General features: G+C 39.3%; 1 protein-coding gene across 4 annotated transcripts in view; it reads left to right on the top strand.

Annotated features, from left to right (window-relative positions):
* Nucleotides 1–282: 282 nt before the first annotated feature.
* The window catches only part of IL17REL (interleukin 17 receptor E like), a 51556-nt gene continuing 31287 nt past the window's right edge, over nucleotides 283–20551 (top strand). For 3 of the 4 annotated variants that reach the window (XM_035559341.2, XM_035559340.2, XM_035559338.2), the window contains exon 1: nucleotides 324–484. In XM_035559341.2, the coding sequence (XP_035415234.1) occupies nucleotides 383–484 (102 nt within the window). In that variant the 5' untranslated portion in view covers nucleotides 324–382. Of the gene's footprint in view, nucleotides 485–20551 lie in introns of all 4 variants that reach the window. The other variant, XM_035559339.2, reaches the window with a different exon arrangement.

Below are 20551 nucleotides of genomic sequence, written 5' to 3'. Positions count from 1 at the left end.
TGGATTTCAGTGAACCTGTCTGCTGCATCACTGCTGGAAACAAAATTCCCATTTATAGATGGAATTTACCAAAAAAAAAAAAAAAGAAATTTACTAAAACTCATCCAAATCAGTCATGATGAAAACCAGAAGAAAAAGGCTTTTATTGTGATTGTCAGAAATTCATATTTCCCATTTTTCATTAAGGAACACAAGAAATGAGTTGAACATGATTTTTATTTCCCACAACTAGCAATTTTCTGTCTTTGCAGAGGTTTAAAGGGAGGAGCTCAGAGGTGCTGTGGGAGGGACTAAAATTCTTACTAAAGTTTTGGCATGAGAGAGAGAATTGTCAGAGTAGAAGACTTCTTCTGAGGTTTTGATTTTTTTTTTTCAATTTAGGATGATAAATATTCATGTTCAGATTCTTCTAATAATTCTTTTGTGGAATTCTGATTGTCATATTATTCCCAGGATTGAAGAATGTGGACTTTCATGTTCTCAGGTAATCTCTTACTTGTTCCTATTTGCTATCTCTTAATATAATAGTTGTATGCTGCTAAAATAATTGTAAACAGAGCAAGAAAGCAGAAACTGAAAAAGTATTTCAGCTGTCCTGACCATTTGATTTATATTCCTGTCATTCTCAATTAAGTATACAAAGTGGCAAAGATGACTGTTGTAAGGGAATAAGAAAATGCATTTCACACTATTTCCAGCTGCTGTTGTTGTTAGTACCTTTTAAAATCTGTCTTTTGTATTTGAAAAACAGTAATGAAAATGATTTAGTTTATATGAAGTACTTTGAAGATTAAGTTTTTACAATAAGTAGTGGTGCCAAATAGATGACAGGGAGGAACGGGAGGTTTCAGAAATTGCTCATTATGTTAGGAATATAGGAAACACTGACTTTTCTGTGAATAAATGAATTAAGCTTGAGAAAGAGTAAAACCTGTTTTTCATTTTGTGGAATGAATGTAACTGGACTATTAAATTTAATGACTTATGTATGTGCATAAAAGTGGAGTTGGAGCCATACCATCTCTTTAATAGCTTTGAATTTTGGATGTTTCCAAATATCCCCACAAAGGGGCAGTATAGAGATATTTTGCTTCTGTTGGCATTCTGGACGTTCAAGAGAAAATATTGGAAGATAAATAAAAAATAAGATAAAAAGAATAGGGTGTCTGATATTTTCAGTCTGAATAGGGGATGATAAGTATGTAGTTACTTTGGAGAAGTGGAATTCATAGCATGAGAGAGTTTGGCTGTATGTACAGAGTCCTGCTTGAAAATGTCACAGTATTATGTAGCCCCTAGGATAGGCAACTGAGACTTATTAAACTTCGTCTACATGTGGTGGTACTACCCAGATATTAAGTTAGTATGTTATAGCATTTTATTCTATATTTCATGTGTATCCTAAAATGTATCAGGAATAAAGATGCTTATAAAATACTAGAGTTGAGGGGAAAAATATTTGAAAAGTTGTCTTATATTTCTGAATTCAAATTCTGCAGTCTCTCCCCACTTAAATAATAATTTAAAAATAATAACATATAGTAATAAGAGATTAATCTCTAGATGTACCTGAGCACTTTTCAGCAACAGTTATGTACTTAAGTTTATGAGTGCAAGAACACAAGCATTTTAAGTAATTTATTCACCTTGCAATGGGTCTCCTTGGTCTGCTGCCAATGGGTGGCAATGGGTGTTTAAAATAGATCTCATTTACCTTTCTAATTTATTTCTCCAGAGAGTGCTTAACTCTCAGACTCAGAATGTAAAATGCAAGAACAACTTCTAAGGTGGGATCCAGCCTAGGGGACAGGTTTCACCTCTGTAGACCTTGAAAGGCACATTTCTCTGTTGTGTCTTAGGTATGTATGTTAGGAAGACTGATTCACGAGTTGCCTAAGATGTTGGCAGAGGTCTGAGGTTAGGAAGACTGGATCCCTTTCTTTGCTTTCAAGATACTGTCTTACTTTTCCAACACTGAAGGCTGGATAAGTAAGAAAGACTTTTTTGTTGTTGTTTTAAATTTTCAGGGGAAATGCATTATTTCCAGTATAATAGAATGAAGTATCAATGTCATTTCTGATTGTAAAAGACAGAATTCAGTTTATGTTCTGTATGTAATGTTTCTGCTAGATGTATTCAGTAGAATCTTGAATGCATTAATGACTTTTTAAGACAAAAATGTTTTCTCACTGGAAACAATAATGATCTCAACAGGGCAAATTACTGCCAGCTTAGGATTTTCAATCCAATGCAAAGCATTTTAGCCACATGAATGTTAGAGTCTCATGACTAGGTTCTTAAAGAAAACTCCTTCCTTTTCCATGGGAAGTAACCTCAGTTTCCCTACATAACCCATCACAATCCTATGGCCTCAGTCCCATTCCTACCTGAGTTACTTTAAAAGGGAGCAGTTTACCTTCATAATTCACAACTAAATGTTCTTTATAGGGGCACCAACCAGAGGTTACAACTTATCTCTCAGTATATGCACAATATATGTCTGCTGCCTTCTATTCTAGCATATCAGGTCACAAGTTAGAGAATTTAGAGTCAAAGGAATTGCCTTTTCTAGCAATTTACTTAATGAGATAGTGAGATATTGTAATTTTAAAGCCATCAGAAGTTTTCTGTAGCTACTATTATTATAAGTGTATGTTACAGGGTTTTTTTCTTCCTTTATGAAGTTTTCCTGTAACTCTATATAGTGAGTTTCTCTTCTGCAGAGTCAATACTGAGGTTGTATGGTTCTTCATAAAACAATAGGGGAATTAAAAACTTTTGGATTTTTCTGCATTTTTCAATCTGTAGATATTGCCAGAGGGTTTTTGAGCACGTTTAGTAACTGAAAATGTTGAGTTTGATCATCAGACTAGATTTTAAGGTGACTGTGCCCCTTGAGTATTTGTAAGCAACTTCTTGTACTTAGCAAAGTAAAGCATTAGTTGTACATAATAGGGAAATAGTGACATAACTGTTTTGAGGTATGTGACCTAATAAAACCTTCACACTCAACTGTTTAGATTTTGGATCCTATTACAACTCAATGAATCATTCTTAGTTTACCAGGAGTATTCAGCAAGACATCTTTGCATTGGCTTATAAGATATCCAGGTTTCATTACTATACCACAAATTACTTTACTCCTATCCAATACAGAAAAGGAGAAAACAAAAGATCATTGGATGTTTATGCAAGTATCACACGACAATTTAAACAGCATGAAAATATACAATTGTGGATTGAATGACAGCAAAGAAAACACCAAGCTTTCATCATGTACTATGTCTTTTTTTCTCCTTCCTTATTTTAGTGGCTTGGCTTTAGAGCATGTATGATATTCTGGTATTCAAAGGTTAACTACAATGGGCTTGGTCTCCAGGCCTCATCCAATAGCAAATAGAGTTATCAACCATGCTTCCCTGTAAAAGCATAGGGGAATCCCATACTGCAATTGAAATTGGGTTTGTGCCCTACTCATTTTACAATCCACATTGTTTGCAGGCTGTACAGAAAGAAACAGGCCTACGCCAAATTTGACTCAACAGCTGGTAAAGATCAAGTGTGCTACATTAAAAAACAAAAAGAAAAACAACAAAAAAACCCCAAACCTTTCCAGAAAACTATGAAGTAGTATTTGTATTGTCTGCCATTAAATGCAGTAGCATTTCCAAAGTCTGTGAATAAAGAAGAAAACCCTAAACTGAATGTGGTATTCCCCTGCAATTATAAAGATTATTGGCAGCAAATTCTTGATATAGCTGCTGCCTGCTCGTGCTATTCATAGATGAAGTGTGTAGTGTTTCTTGACTGGATATTTATGCCATGGATCAGACCATTCTGACTGAATACTACACATTGCAAAACCAGTGTTACAATACAGCTCTCAGGCTGCTAACTCAGCTAACATAAATTGGCATTCATTCTCTTTATCATGGTAAGCAATTTGTATTTTAAAAGTAACCCCAAGACTTTAAACAATGCACGTGAGAATCTAGGTGACATAATTCAGTTTTTCTCTAAAATCTGTTTGAAAAACTGTTTTTAGACATGGTAAATGGAGATCAAGATCAGAGACCTGTTTTTCTCAGAGCGACCAAGTGAGGGAGATACCACTGTGAAGTCCCAGGAAGGGAAGATGGTTTACCACAGGCTTTTTTGTGTATGCCAAGATATACCTAATGACTGGAGGAAATGCATAAAAATGTAAAGCATATCCTCTGCTAAAGTTTACAGTGATGCAGTGCAATCTATGGGAGCATACCCTAAATAGAAGGCCTGTGTTTTGCATCCCTGCCTGTCATTGACTTACTTGTGTGGGCCTATTCAAGTAATTTCACCTCTCCGGTTTTCACAAGTACAAAATAGTGCTGACCTTCCTGTGTGATATGTCTTAATTACAGGTTTTAATTAAGTGCTTTGAATACTATAATTAAGTGTTAAGTTTTCATTAGTCAAAGCAGTCATACTTAAGGGGCTCAATCATCTTGAGTCACTGTATTGGAGTGATATTAGCCCATTTGCTTAGATATCCCGGCTTGTCTTTTCTGCTGGTTGTCAGGAGAGTAGCAGTTTAGCAAGTTTAGGTGATTTATCTCTTGGTCTTTGTTTTACATGGTCAAAAATAGCTTGGCAATGACATGAGACACATTGCTTTCATGTTTCCTGCTGTGTCCTATGCCATTCATTGGTTGCCACCCCATTTCCTCACCCCCAACTAAGAAAACAGCCAGTAACAGATACATACAAAAACTTAAACTCTCCAATGTTTCTCATAGTTACAGCATTTACCACCACTTCTTTCAGGAGAGATGGAGATGGAGAAAGCTCTGCAATTCAGGACTTGCAAAAAATGCAATAGTAGTTCTTGTTTTTTCTTTCCCACTTCCCCCTTCTTCAAGAACTCTAGAAAAAGGTTGCAAGGTCTGGAAAGAAATGAGCCACTGGAGTACCAAAAGCCAAGGCACTACAGATAGTTATTAAAGTTGGGGACTCAAAGTCAGCTGATGTTGGCACTGGACTTTACAAGGTGTCCTGAAGTTCAAACACAAGGCAGTGCTAGAAGCTTCATCACCATCAGACATCAACACAAGTGTGTGCAATCAGTACCTGTACCAGGAGGTAGAAATAAATAAATAAATAAATTATCCAAGCTCAGCAGAAGATGGGAGCAGCTGACCTTTATTATTGGCAGGGAATTCTAGCTCATGAATATATTTGAGCCCTGAGCTTAGGGAGGGAATATATGCTTCAGCTTCATTTGGACTCAAATTTCAACAGGGAATATCGAAATTCAGGAGCAAGTGCTTTCCACATCTGCGTAATATTGCTTGTTGAATGACTGCTTTGCAGTTGGAAAGCTACTTGTAACTTGGTCTAAACTGTACCTTTTAATCACAAAATCACAGAATGGCTGAGATAAGGAGGGACTTCTGGAGGTCATCTTGTCCAACCCCCCTGCTCAAGCAGAGTCACCTAGAGGAGGTTGCTCAGGACCATGTCCAGGTGGCTTTTGAATATCTCCAGGGAAGGAGACAACTTAAGCAGGAAAAATTGTGCAGAGAGAGGTAATAATTTGTACTAGACCAGGTGGTGTTACCTTGCTGGAATTCTTGCAGAAAGGTCTAGAATTGGCTTAATTTGTACATCTGCTGGAGCTGGCAATGCTGTACCTACTACTTTGTCACATTGATTTATACAGTCTCATTCTCCTACTCTTGCCAGAATACTTGTGCTTGTGGAAGAATCAGGAGTGATCAAAAATGAGAAAGAACAAGAAGATGTTTTAAAGAATTTATTTCTAAGGATAGTTTTGGATAGTCTCCTGTCTGTTTGGTGTTTGCCTCAGCATTGAGGAGCTGGGCCTCAGTCCCAGATAGGTAGGTAACTTGGACCTAAGGAGGTCCAATGTTTCTATCCCTGACTAAAAATCATTTGATTTTTGGGAACCATGAATTCCCAGGTGCAATGCTGTGGCTACTCAGCTGTAAAAACCAGGAACACATTTAAAGTTATATGTACTATGTTACCATCATCCCCATGAGCTGCATACGTTTTATACATCAGCTTTGGCACTGATCAGTCATAGAATCATAGAACAGCCCAGGCTGGCAGGAACCTTGAAAGATCATCAGGTCAATCCTTTGGGAAAGGGAGCCTAAATGAGATCATCTAGTACTCTGTCCAATTGCACATTGAAAACCTTCACTGATGGGGACTCATCATGTCCCTGGGGAGGCTGTTGCAGTGACTGGTTGTTCTCACTGTGAAATCTTTCTTATATCAAGATAAAACCTTTCCTGGTAAAGTCTGTACGTGTTGCCCCTTGTCTTCTACATGTGGCTCCTTGTGAAGAGAGAGCCTCTGTCCTCTTTGTAAGCATCCTTTAAGTACTGGAATACTGTGTTGAGGTCCCCCATGAGCCCTCTTTTCTCCTGGGCTGACCTAACTACCTCAGTCTTTCCTCATGGGATGGGGTCTCCAGCCTTTTGATCATCTTCATAGATATAGTTTTTGTACTTTCAGGAAAATATTTTTCTTTGTTAACATTTACTTTTTGCTTTTTGAAAACCATAGTTATCTGCCTTCATTAAAAGTGTAAATAAAACACAAACTGGAAAATGTTCCCAAGCAGAAGTTTGTTACAAAGGAAGTTCCAGAGTAGCTCTGGCTAGGAATTAGTATACTTGGCTAGGAATGATTCCAGAACCAGTAAATTAATTTATACTGAGATGTGATATGGACACGTCACAACCCTGACTCTGCCTTCACAGATACATGAATTTACTGGACCAGAATTTTGAGAAGTCGTGAATGAGCTGGAAAGTCACAGTAAATAATAATGCTGAGCACTAGAATAGGTTGCCTGCAGAGTTTATAGAGATCTCCACACATGCTTGGAGAATATCTCTCAGATATGTCTCAGATAAAAATAATTCCTCCTAAGGCAGAAACTTAGAGTAGATGGCATCTTGAGTTCTTTTCTAACCTTAATATCTCTGCTTTTATGTGCAATTTCCTCTTTTTTGATCTAAAGATAGTCTTTCAAGTCATATTTAACTTACTGCTGCTTTGGAACAGTCAACGGAGCCAAAGACTTGCCTTACTGTATTGCATATGCTGCCCTTTTGGTATGCAAAGTATGGGAAAGTTCCAACTTACTGGAAAACTGTATGGAACCTACACTTTCATTCAAGAAGCATCTGTGCAAAAATGAGCAGAGTTTAAGTTTTACTTAGCAAATGATCTGTGGCTCTTTCTCCTGCAGAAAAATGTTTCAGCCTTGTTGCTTTGAATATGTGTGGTAAATTTCAATCACTTCTGGAAAACTGATGGTCTTGGTGTTGCCTCTACTTGCCTGCATATTTTCAGAAAGTATGAATCATATAAACACCATTGTATGGTGCTAGATGTACATTCATTGTCTTTTCTTGGAAAAACATTGAGGAAATAGAATTTATTGCAGTTAATACATTTCACTGTCTTCAGTTTTGTTTTCCCCTTTCATTCCTAAATATGCAAACTTCCTTGATCTTTTTCCCACTTCCTCATCTTCCTGACCTGCTGTTCTTCCTTCCATGACTGCAATGACAGGTTTCTCCATTGCTTTTTAAATGTTGATATTGTTGTACTGTAATTTTCCCTGTTTATAGTTTTTTTCTTGCATTTTAGCAATTCTCATTAGAGTATCAAGTTTCATGCTAAGTTTTGGTCAGTAGCATGAGTTCTTTTAATTTTTCCCCCTAGTTTTTCATATATTATTTTTCTATAGGATATAGCATAATAATTTTATAGAGTGTGATCACATCAGTGTTAGCATTCAGTCTGCCTCTGTAGTTTATTTTTCTCATCCGCTTTGGGAAAAAAAAATGTATATTTTTTAGGAGAATGTGTGGCATAGGTGGTTTTTAGTGAGTAAGGGCTATCATTAAAAATGAGACATAGAGTGAAGCAACGTATGAAGGTACTGAACACTGATGGGATTATTAAACTGAGGCCGCGCCCAGGAATTATTGCTGCCTCTAGGGACAACTGTGCGATCAGGAGAGTCAGGTGAAACAATGTGGCTGTTGTAAAGTTGGTGGAATCCTGCCTCTTTGGAACCACTTCTTTTGGACCTCTGCCACCTTTAATTGGACCTGTGCTAACTTTAGCAATCTACAGTATGTGAAGATACGCAAGATAAACCTAAACTAGATGATTATCCCTTAGGTTTTTTTTAACCCCCCTTCCCTCAAAATTATGAATTAACAGTTAAAAGAGAAATAGGCTATGTAATGACTTTTAAAGTGATTACTTATTATTTTATATTTTATAAGATTTATTCTTCCTTAGAATCTCCAAATTTATTTATAACTAGCTCCTGTATTAGTTATCTCGAACTGCAGATATTGCAACTAAAATTCATAGTATAGATATTTTCATTAGAGCTTTTCTACACAGCAAATTTTGATTTTTTTTTTTAATTTTTTATTTTCCTGTACTCACACAGTTTCAGGGGAATATTTTTTTTGGCTTTTGTTGCTCCTGACAAGAGAGGCATATATGCAGGGGTTCTGGTATAAGTTTCTGATGTAGGATTAAGAATTTCAGATGCCATAAAAATCCAAATATTAATATTTAGGGAATAAATCCTTTCTCTCCAAGATTTTCAAGTGTACAGCTAAAAACAAAAAAAAAGTTTCTCATCTACATGCAGTAAGACAACTTTTCTCTCTCTGCTGTGGCTAGAGAAAGAAAAGCAAGCACAATTATAACTACTCATATATCTTGGATGCCATCCAAAGGGACATGGACAAACTTGAGAAGTGGGCCCATGTGAACCTAATGAGGTTCAACAAGGCCAAGTGCAAGGTGCTACACTTGGGTTAGGACAATCACAGACATGAGTTCTCTAGGTGGAGAACTCATTGACAGCAGCCCTGCAGAGAAGGACTTGGGGGTTCTGGTAGACAAAAAGCTCAACATGAGCCAGCAGTGTGTGCTTTCAGCCCAGAAGGCCAACTGCGTCCTAGCCTGCATCAACAGAGGAGGCCAGCAGGTCAAGGGAGCTCTGCTCTGCCCTTGTGAGGCTCCATCTGTACTGCATTCAGGTCTGGGGCCCCCAGCACGAGAAGGATGTGGACCTGTTCAAACAGGTCCAGATGAGGGTCACGAAGATGATTGGAGGACTGGAGGAGCTGTCCTATGAAGAAAGGCTGAGAGAGCTGGGGATGTGCAGTGTACAGAAGAGAAGTCTCTGGGGGACACCTCATTGTGGCCTTTCAGTACTTAAAGGGGGCTTATAAAAAGATGGAGAGTGACTTTTTACACAGCCAGATAATGACAGGTAAAGGGGGAATGGGTTTAAACTAAAAGAAGAGAGATTTAGATTAGAGGTTAGGAGGAAATTCTTCACTCAGAGGGTGGTGAGGCACTGGCACAGGTTGCCCAGAGAAGCTGTGGATGCCCCATCCCTGGAGGTGTTCAAGGCCAGGTTGGATGGGGCTTCGGGCAACCCGACCTAGTGGGTGGCATCCTTGCCCATGGCAGGTAGGTTGGAATTAGATGATCTTTAAGGTCCTTTCCAACCCAAGCCATTCTATGATCCTATCATGATGATTTTATCATCTTTATCGTGAAGTCTTAACGGAAGCAGTTCCTTAACTGATGATATGGCACCAAGGAGGAATGCAGTGGCCTGTCAGGACTGCCGTCTGAGACTACTCTGCCACTGCTTCCAGTATGGCCCGAGGGATCATTTGCATGGCCTTACATCCTTACACAACAGCATAACAAGCTAAGGCTAGAATAAAAACAAAATCAACATTTAAAAATACTTAGCACTAAGAGCTGTAATCAGGAGTATTTCTAAGCTTATTTCAATTTAAAAAATTTCTGTGTCTAAGGACAAGAGGGAGAAACACCATTTTTATGAGAGCTGCAACCAACAGAAGCATGTGCTCCTTTGTTTCTCTCCATGACTTTGAAGTGTGTCTCAGGACTGACATATGGCCTCCAAAGTCTTGAAACTTTTACAAGGAATATTGCCAAGTCTGCTTTCTTGTTCTAAATTTTGATATAACTTTGTGAACCACACTGGCAGGGTTGGGAAGGGATTAGGAAGCTCATTTTTGTTTTTAAGAACTACTCCTCCCCCCTCCCCAAATACAATAAAATAAAATAAAAATCAGTATAATATCTGTGTGACATTCTCACATTCCGTGACCCTGTCCTTTTCCTATGGCTCTAGGTTATTAAATGCAGATTAAATGGAGATCATGAGATAGCATTAAACATTTGTCAGGGCAATATGAGAAACCTGCATGCTCAGCGGGGTGCTGCCTCAAGTGAGCCAAGGGAAAAAGTTAAGCACAAGGTTAGTTTTAACTCCACTCTCTGGAGCCCAGACACCCAAGTTAGAGTAGCTTCTGAGACCCACTCTTCCAAAGTTTTTTTTTTTTTCTTGATGAATGCTTAAAATAAAATGTAAGTAGCCTTTGAAGTAGGAAAAAGATCTCCCATTTCAATGTTGAAAGCACTTGACTTTAAAATTTCACTCTCTCTTGCCTGTCCTTCTTTCAGACCGTTAGTCTTTCATTTCATCTCTATACAGTATCACTGCTTTGACAGGAGGCCTGGGAAACTCTCAATTACTGGGCAGCATGGCAAAAAGATAACTTGTGTAGAGTTAGAGCAGCTTCAGGTTAAGGAGGATGTGGCTGCCCCTTGAGGTTTGGACTTGAACAGCTGGGGTATAACAGTTGGAACATGCCCTTATTCTGCTTTTCTTCTCTAACACTTCCCTTCTGAAAGGGAAGCTAGGCTTGAGCTTTGTTAATTTGATCTCCGTTACTATTAAATCTCCTCCAGCCACCTGCTACACTGGGGGGACATGGTTGTCTCACAAGTGGATGTACGCTATCCCAAATAACTTTGGTGTGAGGTAGGTGTCATTCCTGCTCTGTACTGGTCTTGAACTAGGTACCAAGTCCCAAACATCCAGGGAGCTTTCAGGTCTGAAAGAGAGCTGCCTAATAAGCTTAGGTGCCTTTAGGGTTAGGTGGCAATTAATGGGGTATTATGGATCATGGTGTTTGGCTGAGATAATTACAGCTTGCTTAAATGATGTTTCAGGTATCTAAAGCCTCTTTTAGATTTGGAACACAAAGCTGACTTAATCTCATTTTGCAAATGACTGCAAACCACAGCTTCATTTCACTATCAGTAGTAATGTAAAATCCACAAAGAGAAATTGACTTACTTGGAAATGGTGTTAGTGGCACTTTTCTCATGAGCAGAGCTAAAGGTTTTATAGGCAAAAAGTTCTTCTCACATTTGGATCTGATCCAAAATTTATTCAACTGAGTGGAAAGATTTTAACCGACTTTCAAAGGTTTGGAGTTAAAACCAGTCTTCCACAGTCGTGAATGTGAGGAGGATGACATTTATCATCTATAAAGGCCACAGTGTATTTCAGGGCAGTGTTCTGCTCCTGGAACTGACTCTAAGCACAAGAAAAATGAATAGCTGCCCAGAGCAAAATGGTGAGGGCCTTGCTGTGTATGCCAGAGCATGGGAAAGCCAGGCCTGCAACATATTGCTTCTTTTGCGGAGGAATAGTGTTGGGATGTATGAGAAGACAGTAAGTGGAATGTAAAAAATGTTAAGGCCTTCCAAAAAAAAAAGCCACTGCCTCCAGCAGCAGCAAGAGGGGCCAATCTAGCCCATGGGGTCTCTTTTCATAATCTTCAGTTCTTGCTTTTTTTCTTTTCTTTATTTTTTTTTCTTTTTCCTTTTCTGTGGAATCTCACTGCCCACTGGTTCCAATGGCTGCAAGTCACAGTCTTGTCTGTGCTGCTGAGGGATCTGTACTAAACTTTTCTTGTACCCTCTTTCGGGCAGCAGAGATCATTATATCGTCCTAACTTCAAAGTACTGGGCACCAGCAATTATCTGGAGAGGTTGTGGAACCTATGTCCTTGAGTTTTTCAAGGACTGGTCAAATTCATGCCTAACTTGATCTAGTATTGGCCATAATACTGCTTCTAGCAGGAGGCTAAGCTTGGTGACCTTCAGAGACCTTTTCCACCCAAAATTTCCTTGATTCCATTTTATCGTCCTCTGTATGAGAACTTCAGTCATTCATTGAAATAACCATTAATGCTGTGTTAGAATGTCCCTGTCTCATTGTTAGACTGGAAGTGCTGATTTGGTACATTAGTTTTCCTTTCAAGTAGCTGAGTGGTCTGAAATTTTTGACACTCTATGTATGCGATGGTGCTGATTTATACCAGCTGAGGGTATGGCATTCAAAGTGCATTTTAATTTTACTTTGTCTATTGTATGCAATTTTGTTTTGTTAACAACTTGTATTAATATTTTAGGAAACATGAAATCAAAATGTTTGACATTATTTATTTATTTTTTAAAAAAGAAGAAGCTAGAGCATGCTGTTGCTCCAGGCAAATCCTGCTTCTAGTCCTGGAGTTGAAGCACACAATAGATCAGGCAGCTTTTATTTCAGACTGTCATAGCTCCCTTTGGTCCAATAATTTTAAAAGCAGTTGGCTTGTGTGTAGGCCCTTTTAGTATCACAGCATTATTTTTACGTACAATTCCTTTAAACAAAATACAAGGGGGGAATATTCTTCCCAGTTGTGAGACCTCAAAGCAATACTATTTTGACTGGACGTTCACTTATAGGATGATTGCATGCCACTGCAAAGAGTTCCCAGACATACAATTTCTGTGCTGCCAACTTTCACTTGTTCTGTCCTGCAGTAATGGTCAGGTGAAGTTATATGCCACATGCAGTCCAGTTAAAATATGGGGAAGTCCAGTTAAAATATAGGAACAAAGTTCTTCTGCATCAATATAATGCAGGAGGAAGTATATGCTGTCTTGACACAAATCTCTGTTACACTTGAATAGTAAAAGTTAAACGGACAAAAATCTAAGGGGCCTGAAGGTCTTGTGTTAGTCACATGCTCCTGCATTACTGAAGTACTGGTAGGCTGTAAGGGAAATGCTGGCCTTCAGTTTTGACAAACAAGAAGTTGTGGGGTCATTGCCCATTTGCGTATACCACTTAAAGGGCAAATGGTGCAGCATACAAAAATTGGTAAGATGCTATGTCTTAGATCCCTGTGAAGCCTTGCTGAGGATTGTCCAATATTCTTCAATAAACCCAATAATTTATTCCCTGTTTGTTCATTGCCAGCTCAATGTTTAATTGGAAGCATGTCAACGTGGTATTAACGCAGGCAGAATTTAACTTGTGCTGTTGGACATGGAACTGCTCTTATCCAAAAAATGTGTGGCCTCAATTAGCCCAGTTCTGAGGCTGAGCTTAACATTCCACTTCTCAGTTGTGCTTATCCTCTCAGATTCATCGCTGCACCCATGTGATGGGATGTTTTTTGTTCAGTTTGGTATGTTTGCAGACAAAGTTGCTGCTCAGAGTTGGATAATATGTAGTCATGACTCAGAGATGCTTTGTTTTTAGCATTCTGTAATAATATCTGGCAACATCCAGGTGGTCTTGTAAAAACAGTAGTCCAAAATAATGCTTTGCCTTAACTTCTAGTGCCTATTTCTTCTCTGCATGGATAACAGTCCAATTGTTTTCTTAGCTGATCCCACTATATGCCATTGATGTGTATCTGGTTACAGTGTCAGTAGAAGCTGAAGAACAACCTTGTTTGCCAGAAAGATAGTTTTACCTTGGCAACGAAAGTAATTACAGATGACATCAAGACAAAAAGACAAATACAGATGCTCCTTTTGAGAAAAGGTCTTTCAGGGACAGTGTATCAGTAGAACTAACTGTGAATCCTTAACAATTCTAAGTGTTCATATTAAGCATATTAATTCTTATAATTCCTCTAGTTCTTTGTAAATATCCTCACAATTTTATTCAATTTCCAAGTGTATTCTGTTGGCCTATTATTTTTCATTTCCACCCATTTCTAATAACATGCTTTTTAACATGAATACTTGACCTTGATGTATTTAAGACCTTTTTTTTTTTTTTTTTTTTTTTTTGTGGGACAGGAACCATTATATTATCCCTGTGCTTTCTCTTACTGTAAAGGTTTCTGTTTCCTTACATATGGTAAGATAAATACAGGAGTGATATTTAAACATGGCTTAAAATGAAATAAAATAGAATGGGGAAAGCCTTCTGAGGTTCCAGTTCTCACCAGCATCAAGGATATGTAAAATGCAAAGTCATTATCTCCTTTGTGTACGAAAATAGCTCTGTGAAAAGCTAAAGCATACTCAGTTGTTTCCATTTGTGAAGTTTTCCCCAGATGACTTCTGTATCTGAAAGTCTTTGTAAGAAATTATGGTAGTGTGTTGGAAGGCTTAGGAGTTCATGATACAGCTCTGAAATTTATCTGTTTCTATCCAAATTTCTCAGGCTGCATAGATCCACAGCACTTTGGCTGTGGCTGTCCACCTCTCAAAGACCTTGTCTTTATGGAGGTGACTGAGATCATCTTTGTCCAGTTTTTCACTAGAGGCCATGAGAAATCATTTGGGACTCTTAAAGCCCAGCACATCTGTAGGATCTTCCTTCCACAAATTGAGTGGGGTAAGCTGATGGACAAAAGAAAAGCTGATCGTGGATTACTTACATGTAAAGGGGTAAGCAGCTTCCTGTCAGTATTGCAGGATGGCTACAGATATAACCATATGTTTGTGGTGCTCCTGGTTGAGACAAAGAGCATTACCACTTTACAAGGCACTGAATAAACCCTCATAGAAACTGTCTTCAGAACTGCACAATGGCTCTGGCCACCCCATTAGAGGAACAGAGTGGAATGGAATGGAATAGGATAGGATAGGATAGGATAGGATAGGATAGAATAGAATAGAATAGTTCAGTTGGAAGGGACCTTCTAAGATCATTGAGTCCAACTGCCTGGCCTCAGGAAATACGTGTTAAAATAGAAATAAATGGTGAGGAGGATGATGGTAGGAAGGAAAGGCTATTTTATTAGAGGAGAATAAAATAGTTTGGCTCTTACGGCCTTGCAAAACAAAATCTGAGAAAAGATGTTTTACTGGCTGTGGATAAATGGGAAGTAAATTCCAGGGTTGAAAGCATCTATTTAAGTGAAAAGGTAATAAACACAATCAGAAGTCAATACAAACTAACCATTATTATGTTTGCCTTCAAAAATAAAAGTTTTGTTGTTGTCAGAGAACAGGGCTTCTGGAGAAGCTTTGGCATTGGAGCAGTACACACAAAAGCCTGTCTTATTTTAAAATGTTTTTGAAAGGTATTAGGTGATGTGGCACCTGTCGTTATCAGGGGACTAGGCCCAGTGATCTGAGAGATCCCTTCTAATTCCACGTATTTCCATGAATTCCATGGAATTTCCATGGAATTTCCATGGAATTCCATGTATTCCATGAATTTGTGCAGAGTATCCCCTCTTGGCAGGAAATAATAATAATAATAATAATAATAATAATAAAAACAACAACTTGACTAGGTTTGTCATCTTCATCAGCCTTTTGGCTACTATTTGAGCATTGGTTCTTGCAGACCACACTGCATTAAGACAACCCACTCACTGTGCTGTAAGAAAACATACAGCCTCTTGCTTGTTTTTAATGGTGATCAAACAACATAAGTTGCTCGAATAGAGGGAAACTTCAGAATATGATCATGTTCCTTTTTCTCTGCCCTCTCCGACAATTTGGCTTTAGATAGTAGTGTAGGTAGTAGCTTTTCTGCTGAGGATATCTCAAAAGGGGGAAAATTTTTTCACTTTACATTCACTGACATTAGTGTAGGCATTTTGAATCATAGAATCATAGAATCATAGAATATCCTGAGTTGGAAGGGACCCATAAGGATCATCAAGTCCAACTCCTGGCACCGCACAGGTCTGCCCAAAAGTTTAGACCATGTGACTAAGTGCACAGTCCAATCGCTTCTTAAATTCAGACAGGCTTGGTGCAGTGACTACTTCACTGGGGAGCCTGTTCCAGTGTGCAACCACCCTTTCGGTGAAGAACCTCTTCCTGATGTCCAGCCTAAACTTCCCCTGCCTCAGCTTGACACCGTTCTCACGGGTCCTGTCACTGGTGATAACGGAGAATAGGTCCCCTGCCCCTCCACTCCCCCATGCGAGGAAGTTGTAGACTGCGATGAGGTCCCCCCTCAGCCTCCTCTTCTCCAGGCTGAACAGGCCAAGTGACCTCAGCCGATCCTCATACGTCTTCCCCTCTAGGCCCTTCACCATCTTCGTCGCCCTCCTCTGGACACTCTCCAACAGTTTAATGTCCTTTTTGTACCGTGGTGCCCAGAACTGCACACAGTACTTGAGGTGAGGCCGCACCAGCGCAGAGTGGAGTGGGACAATCACTTCCCTCGACCGACTAGCAATGCCATGCTTGATGCACCCCAGGATACGGTTGGCCCTCCTGGCTGCCAGGGCACACTGCTGGCTCATATTCAACTTGCTGTCAACCACAACCCCCAGATCCCTCTCTGTGGGGCTGCTCTCCAGCATCTCATCGCCCAGTCTGTATGTATAGCCAGGGTTGCCCCGTCCCAGGTGCAGGACCCGGCACTTGCTTTTGTTAAACTTCATGTGGTTGGTGATCGCCCAGCCCTCCAATCTGTCCAGATCTCTCTGCAAGGCCTTTCCACCCTCATCAGAGTCCACAACTCCTCCAAGTTTGGTGTCGTCGGCAAATTTGCTCAAAACACCTTCTGGTCCTACATCCAAATCATTTATAAAAACATTGAAGAGGACTGGTCCTAAAATGGAGCCTTGAGGGACCCCACTAGTGACCATCTGCCAGCCAGATGTGGCCCCATTTACCACAACCCTTTGAGCCCTGCCCGTCAGCCAATTGCTCACCCATCGTATGATGTTTTTGTTTAGCTGTATGCTCGACATTTTGTCCAGTAGGATCCTATGGGAAACCGTATCAAAAGCTTTGCTGAAGTCCAAAAAGATCACATCAGCTGGTTTCCCTTGATTGACTAGATGGGTGATCTTATCATAAAAAGAAATCAAATTTGTTAGGCAGGACCTACCCCTCATGAACCCATGTTGGCTGGGACCAATGACTGCATTGTCCCCCAGGTGCGCTTCAATAACTTCAAGGATCATCCTCTCCATAATTTTACCAGGCACTGACGTGAGACTGACAGGCCTGTAATTGCTAGGGTCTTCTTTCTTACCCTTCTTGAAAATTGGCACAACATTTGCCAGCTTCCAGTCTACAGGGACCTCTCCAGATTCCCAAGATCATTGAAAAATGATTGAGAGAGGTCCCGTGATGACGTCAGCCAGCTCTTTAAGCACCCTGGGATGAATCCCATCCGGACCCACGGACTTGTATGGATCCAGGTGGAGCAGCAATTCCCGCACATGTTCAGGGTCTGTTGGGAGTTTGTCATTCCCACCGTCATGGTCCTCCAGCTCAGGGTACCCTGGGTCCCGAAGCCCATCATCAGTGTCGAAGACAGAGGCGAAGAAGGCATTAAACATCTCTGCTTTGCCTATGTCATTGTCTGTGAGGAGACCCTCCCCATTTAGTAGCGGACCTATGTTTTCTTTGGTTCTCCTTTTTCTGTTCACATATCTAAAAAAACCTTTTTTATTGTCTCCCACAGACATGGCCAGCTTCAACTCTAGTTGGGCTTTGGCCACACGAATTTTCTCCCTACAAACACGAACAGCATCCCTGTATTCCTTCCTCATCGCCTGACCCTCCTTCCAGCAGCCGTACACTTTCTTTTTTCGCATAAGCTCCAGTAGAAGTTCCCTGGTCAGCCAGGCCGGCCTTCTGCCCCGCCTGCCTGACTTCCGATATTTTGGAATCGCCTGATCTTGTGCTTTTAGGAAGCAGTGCTTAAAGTGCTTAAAGCACTGATGGACGCCAATGCCTTCAAAAGCAGTTTCCCAGGGGACCTTGCTGACTAGTTCCCTGAGCAGCCTGAGGTCTGCTTTCCCCATATCCAGGGCTGAAGTTTTGGTGACAGTTTTCCTTCTGTCACCATAAATTCTAAACTCAACCACTTCATGGTCACTATGACTGAAACAGCCGCCAATTGCCACGTCTCCCACAAGACCCTCTCTGTTCTCCAGCAACAGATCTAGGAGGGCACCTTTTCTAGTTGGCTCAATGATCATGAATGAATGTTGAGTATCTGTTGTCAACATGGCCCCAAATTATGATCAAAATATATTTTAAGGCATTTTCAGGCATATTACTACTCCTTACAGAATGAACCTATGAACCAGGTACAACAGAGCTGGCAGGCGGACTGTGAAACCAAATTTGCCTCAAACTCTTTCCTGGGTTGATAAAACATTCAGGGAAGAATTTTCACAATACTGCTTTTGCTTCAGTGCCTGGAGGAATAAGAGAAAATGGAAAGCAGGTCTAATCTTTGTTTCTTTCCCTCAGCAATTTCATTTCATGAAAATATCCCCTGTGCCACAAAATCCTGGTCTTCCTCTGTTGGTCTCACTTTCTTCTCTACAGTCTTTAAACAACACAATGTGATATTACAATTGACTTAGATTGAGAAGTTGCTGTGCTAGCTAAAAAGTTGGCACCACACCTCCTATTCAGAATGCTGCACGTTGGTGGTGTCTGTTCAGATAACCTCTGGCTACAGTTGAGTAATACCACAAATGGGGAAAACCCTAGAGAAATAGGAAAATCCCTAACTGTTTGTACATTGTGTAAGTATATTTTGCTTAGGCTCATTGCCAAAGCAGATATGAATCAAAGATGCTCTCTGTATTGGACTAAAATGTACTATCATGTTCAGGATCTCATTTTTGCATAAAAAAACACCCACAGCATTTGTGAAAGGGGAAGAAAATTTCCATTCTGGTTTTAGTGTGTTACGTTTTTCTATTGCATTCATCACTGAAAATTCCTGAAAACAAAAGATATAGAAAGTGGGAGAGGAACTTGGTTAATTTATTTGAGTTCTTCTTTGAGACAAATGGTCTCTTTTGACTATTTTGCAAAATTATTATAGAAGAGAAAAAAACAAAACACTATGGTATTGTACAATAAAAAGAAATCACTTATAAAAAAAGGAATTGTGCTGTGACCAAATGCTTGCTGTAACTGGCAAGTGTTTGTGCAAATGCTTGATAATTTATGTAAACCTTCCCAACAACTCTACACCCCGAAAAAACTTAAGCACCCAGGATCCATTATATGTTTCCCTACCAGAACCAAAATCAGTGCTGGATATCTTTCTTTCTTTCTTTCTTTCTCTTTCTTTCTTTCTTTCTTTCTTTCTTTCTTTCTTTCTTTCTTTCTTTCTTTTTCTTTCTTTTTTTTTCTTTTTCTTTTCTTTTCTTTTCTTTTCTTTTCTTTTCTTTTCTTTTCTTTTCTTTTCTTTTCTTTTCTTTTCTTTTCTTTTCTTTTCTTTTCTTTTCTTTTCTTTTCTTTTCTTCTTTTTCTGATGGAGAAGATGTGAAAATAAACACAGGATGTTACTGTGTGATCAGAGACCAAGACTGATATGAGCAGTAGTGAAAAACAAGAATTAATTTGGACAGACTAGAAGATATAGGAGGTTTTCTTGAACATCCTACAGCCTCAGAGAAACTGGTGGTTTGTTTTCTTGTCTGTAACTTAATTGATTTACATATGATTTGCTTTTTTAAGGTGTCATAACAGGGGATCTGAAACATTGGTCTTCTTTAAGTGAAGGTTGGATCTTCCGAGTTTTTTGAGATTTATGTTGTTTACTGCGGTGGAATCTTGATTTTTATCTAATACATTTTTGTACTACGATGGTAACCAGAAAGAAGGGTTAAAGAGAAAGTAATAGCCAACTATTTTGAAGACAATCTAAGAAATTTTTACTGGCAATTGGGAACTCTCTCAAACCACCTGACTAGAATATTTTCAATAGTCTGGCTGTAAAATGGCAAATTAAAAATACGGAAGTAATTTGCTAAATTATCAACCTCATGAGAGATTAATTCCTTCCAGTGAGCAGTGGCTCAGCAATTAGCTGATCCATTAGTTAGGTTTTCTTACCAAGAAAGCTAACTCCCTAACTCACTCACTCACTGAATTTTTTTGCATTGTTTGTGTATTTGTCTGTTCCATTCCCTAAGGCCACTGAGGACCTCAAGTAAAAGGCACTGAATTCAGATTGTCCTTCTGCATACTTGTGCAGGGTCTGGTTAGAAATAACTCACAATTAGATCTTTGAAACTGCAGTTAAAATTCCAGTGGAGTTTTATATGAGCTGGCATGTTCCACTTTTATTGGATTAGTGTTGAACTGAGATAGTCAGAAAGCTATAGTCTTCCTTCTACTGGTGAATCTGCATCAGAAAAATCAGCAAACTACAAATGAAGCTTTTCTTCAGAAATAATATATAAATGACAAATATTTCTATGAGCTCATTGCAGCAGAAATGAAGTCACATCAGTTAAATATTTCAGCCCTTCAGGGAGAAATGAGGATTCTCAGGGAGAAATGAGGATTCTATGAAACCACTGAATCAGAAATACTGTTTTAGAACAGTTATGTAAAGAAGTTTGATTTTCTTTAGATT

Source organism: Cygnus atratus, chromosome 1, assembly GCF_013377495.2.
Source record: "Cygnus atratus isolate AKBS03 ecotype Queensland, Australia chromosome 1, CAtr_DNAZoo_HiC_assembly, whole genome shotgun sequence".
NCBI classification, from domain to species: Eukaryota; Metazoa; Chordata; class Aves; order Anseriformes; family Anatidae; genus Cygnus; species Cygnus atratus.
Note: the sequence above shows the minus strand (reverse complement) of the source record. Positions and strands in the feature narration are given on the sequence as shown.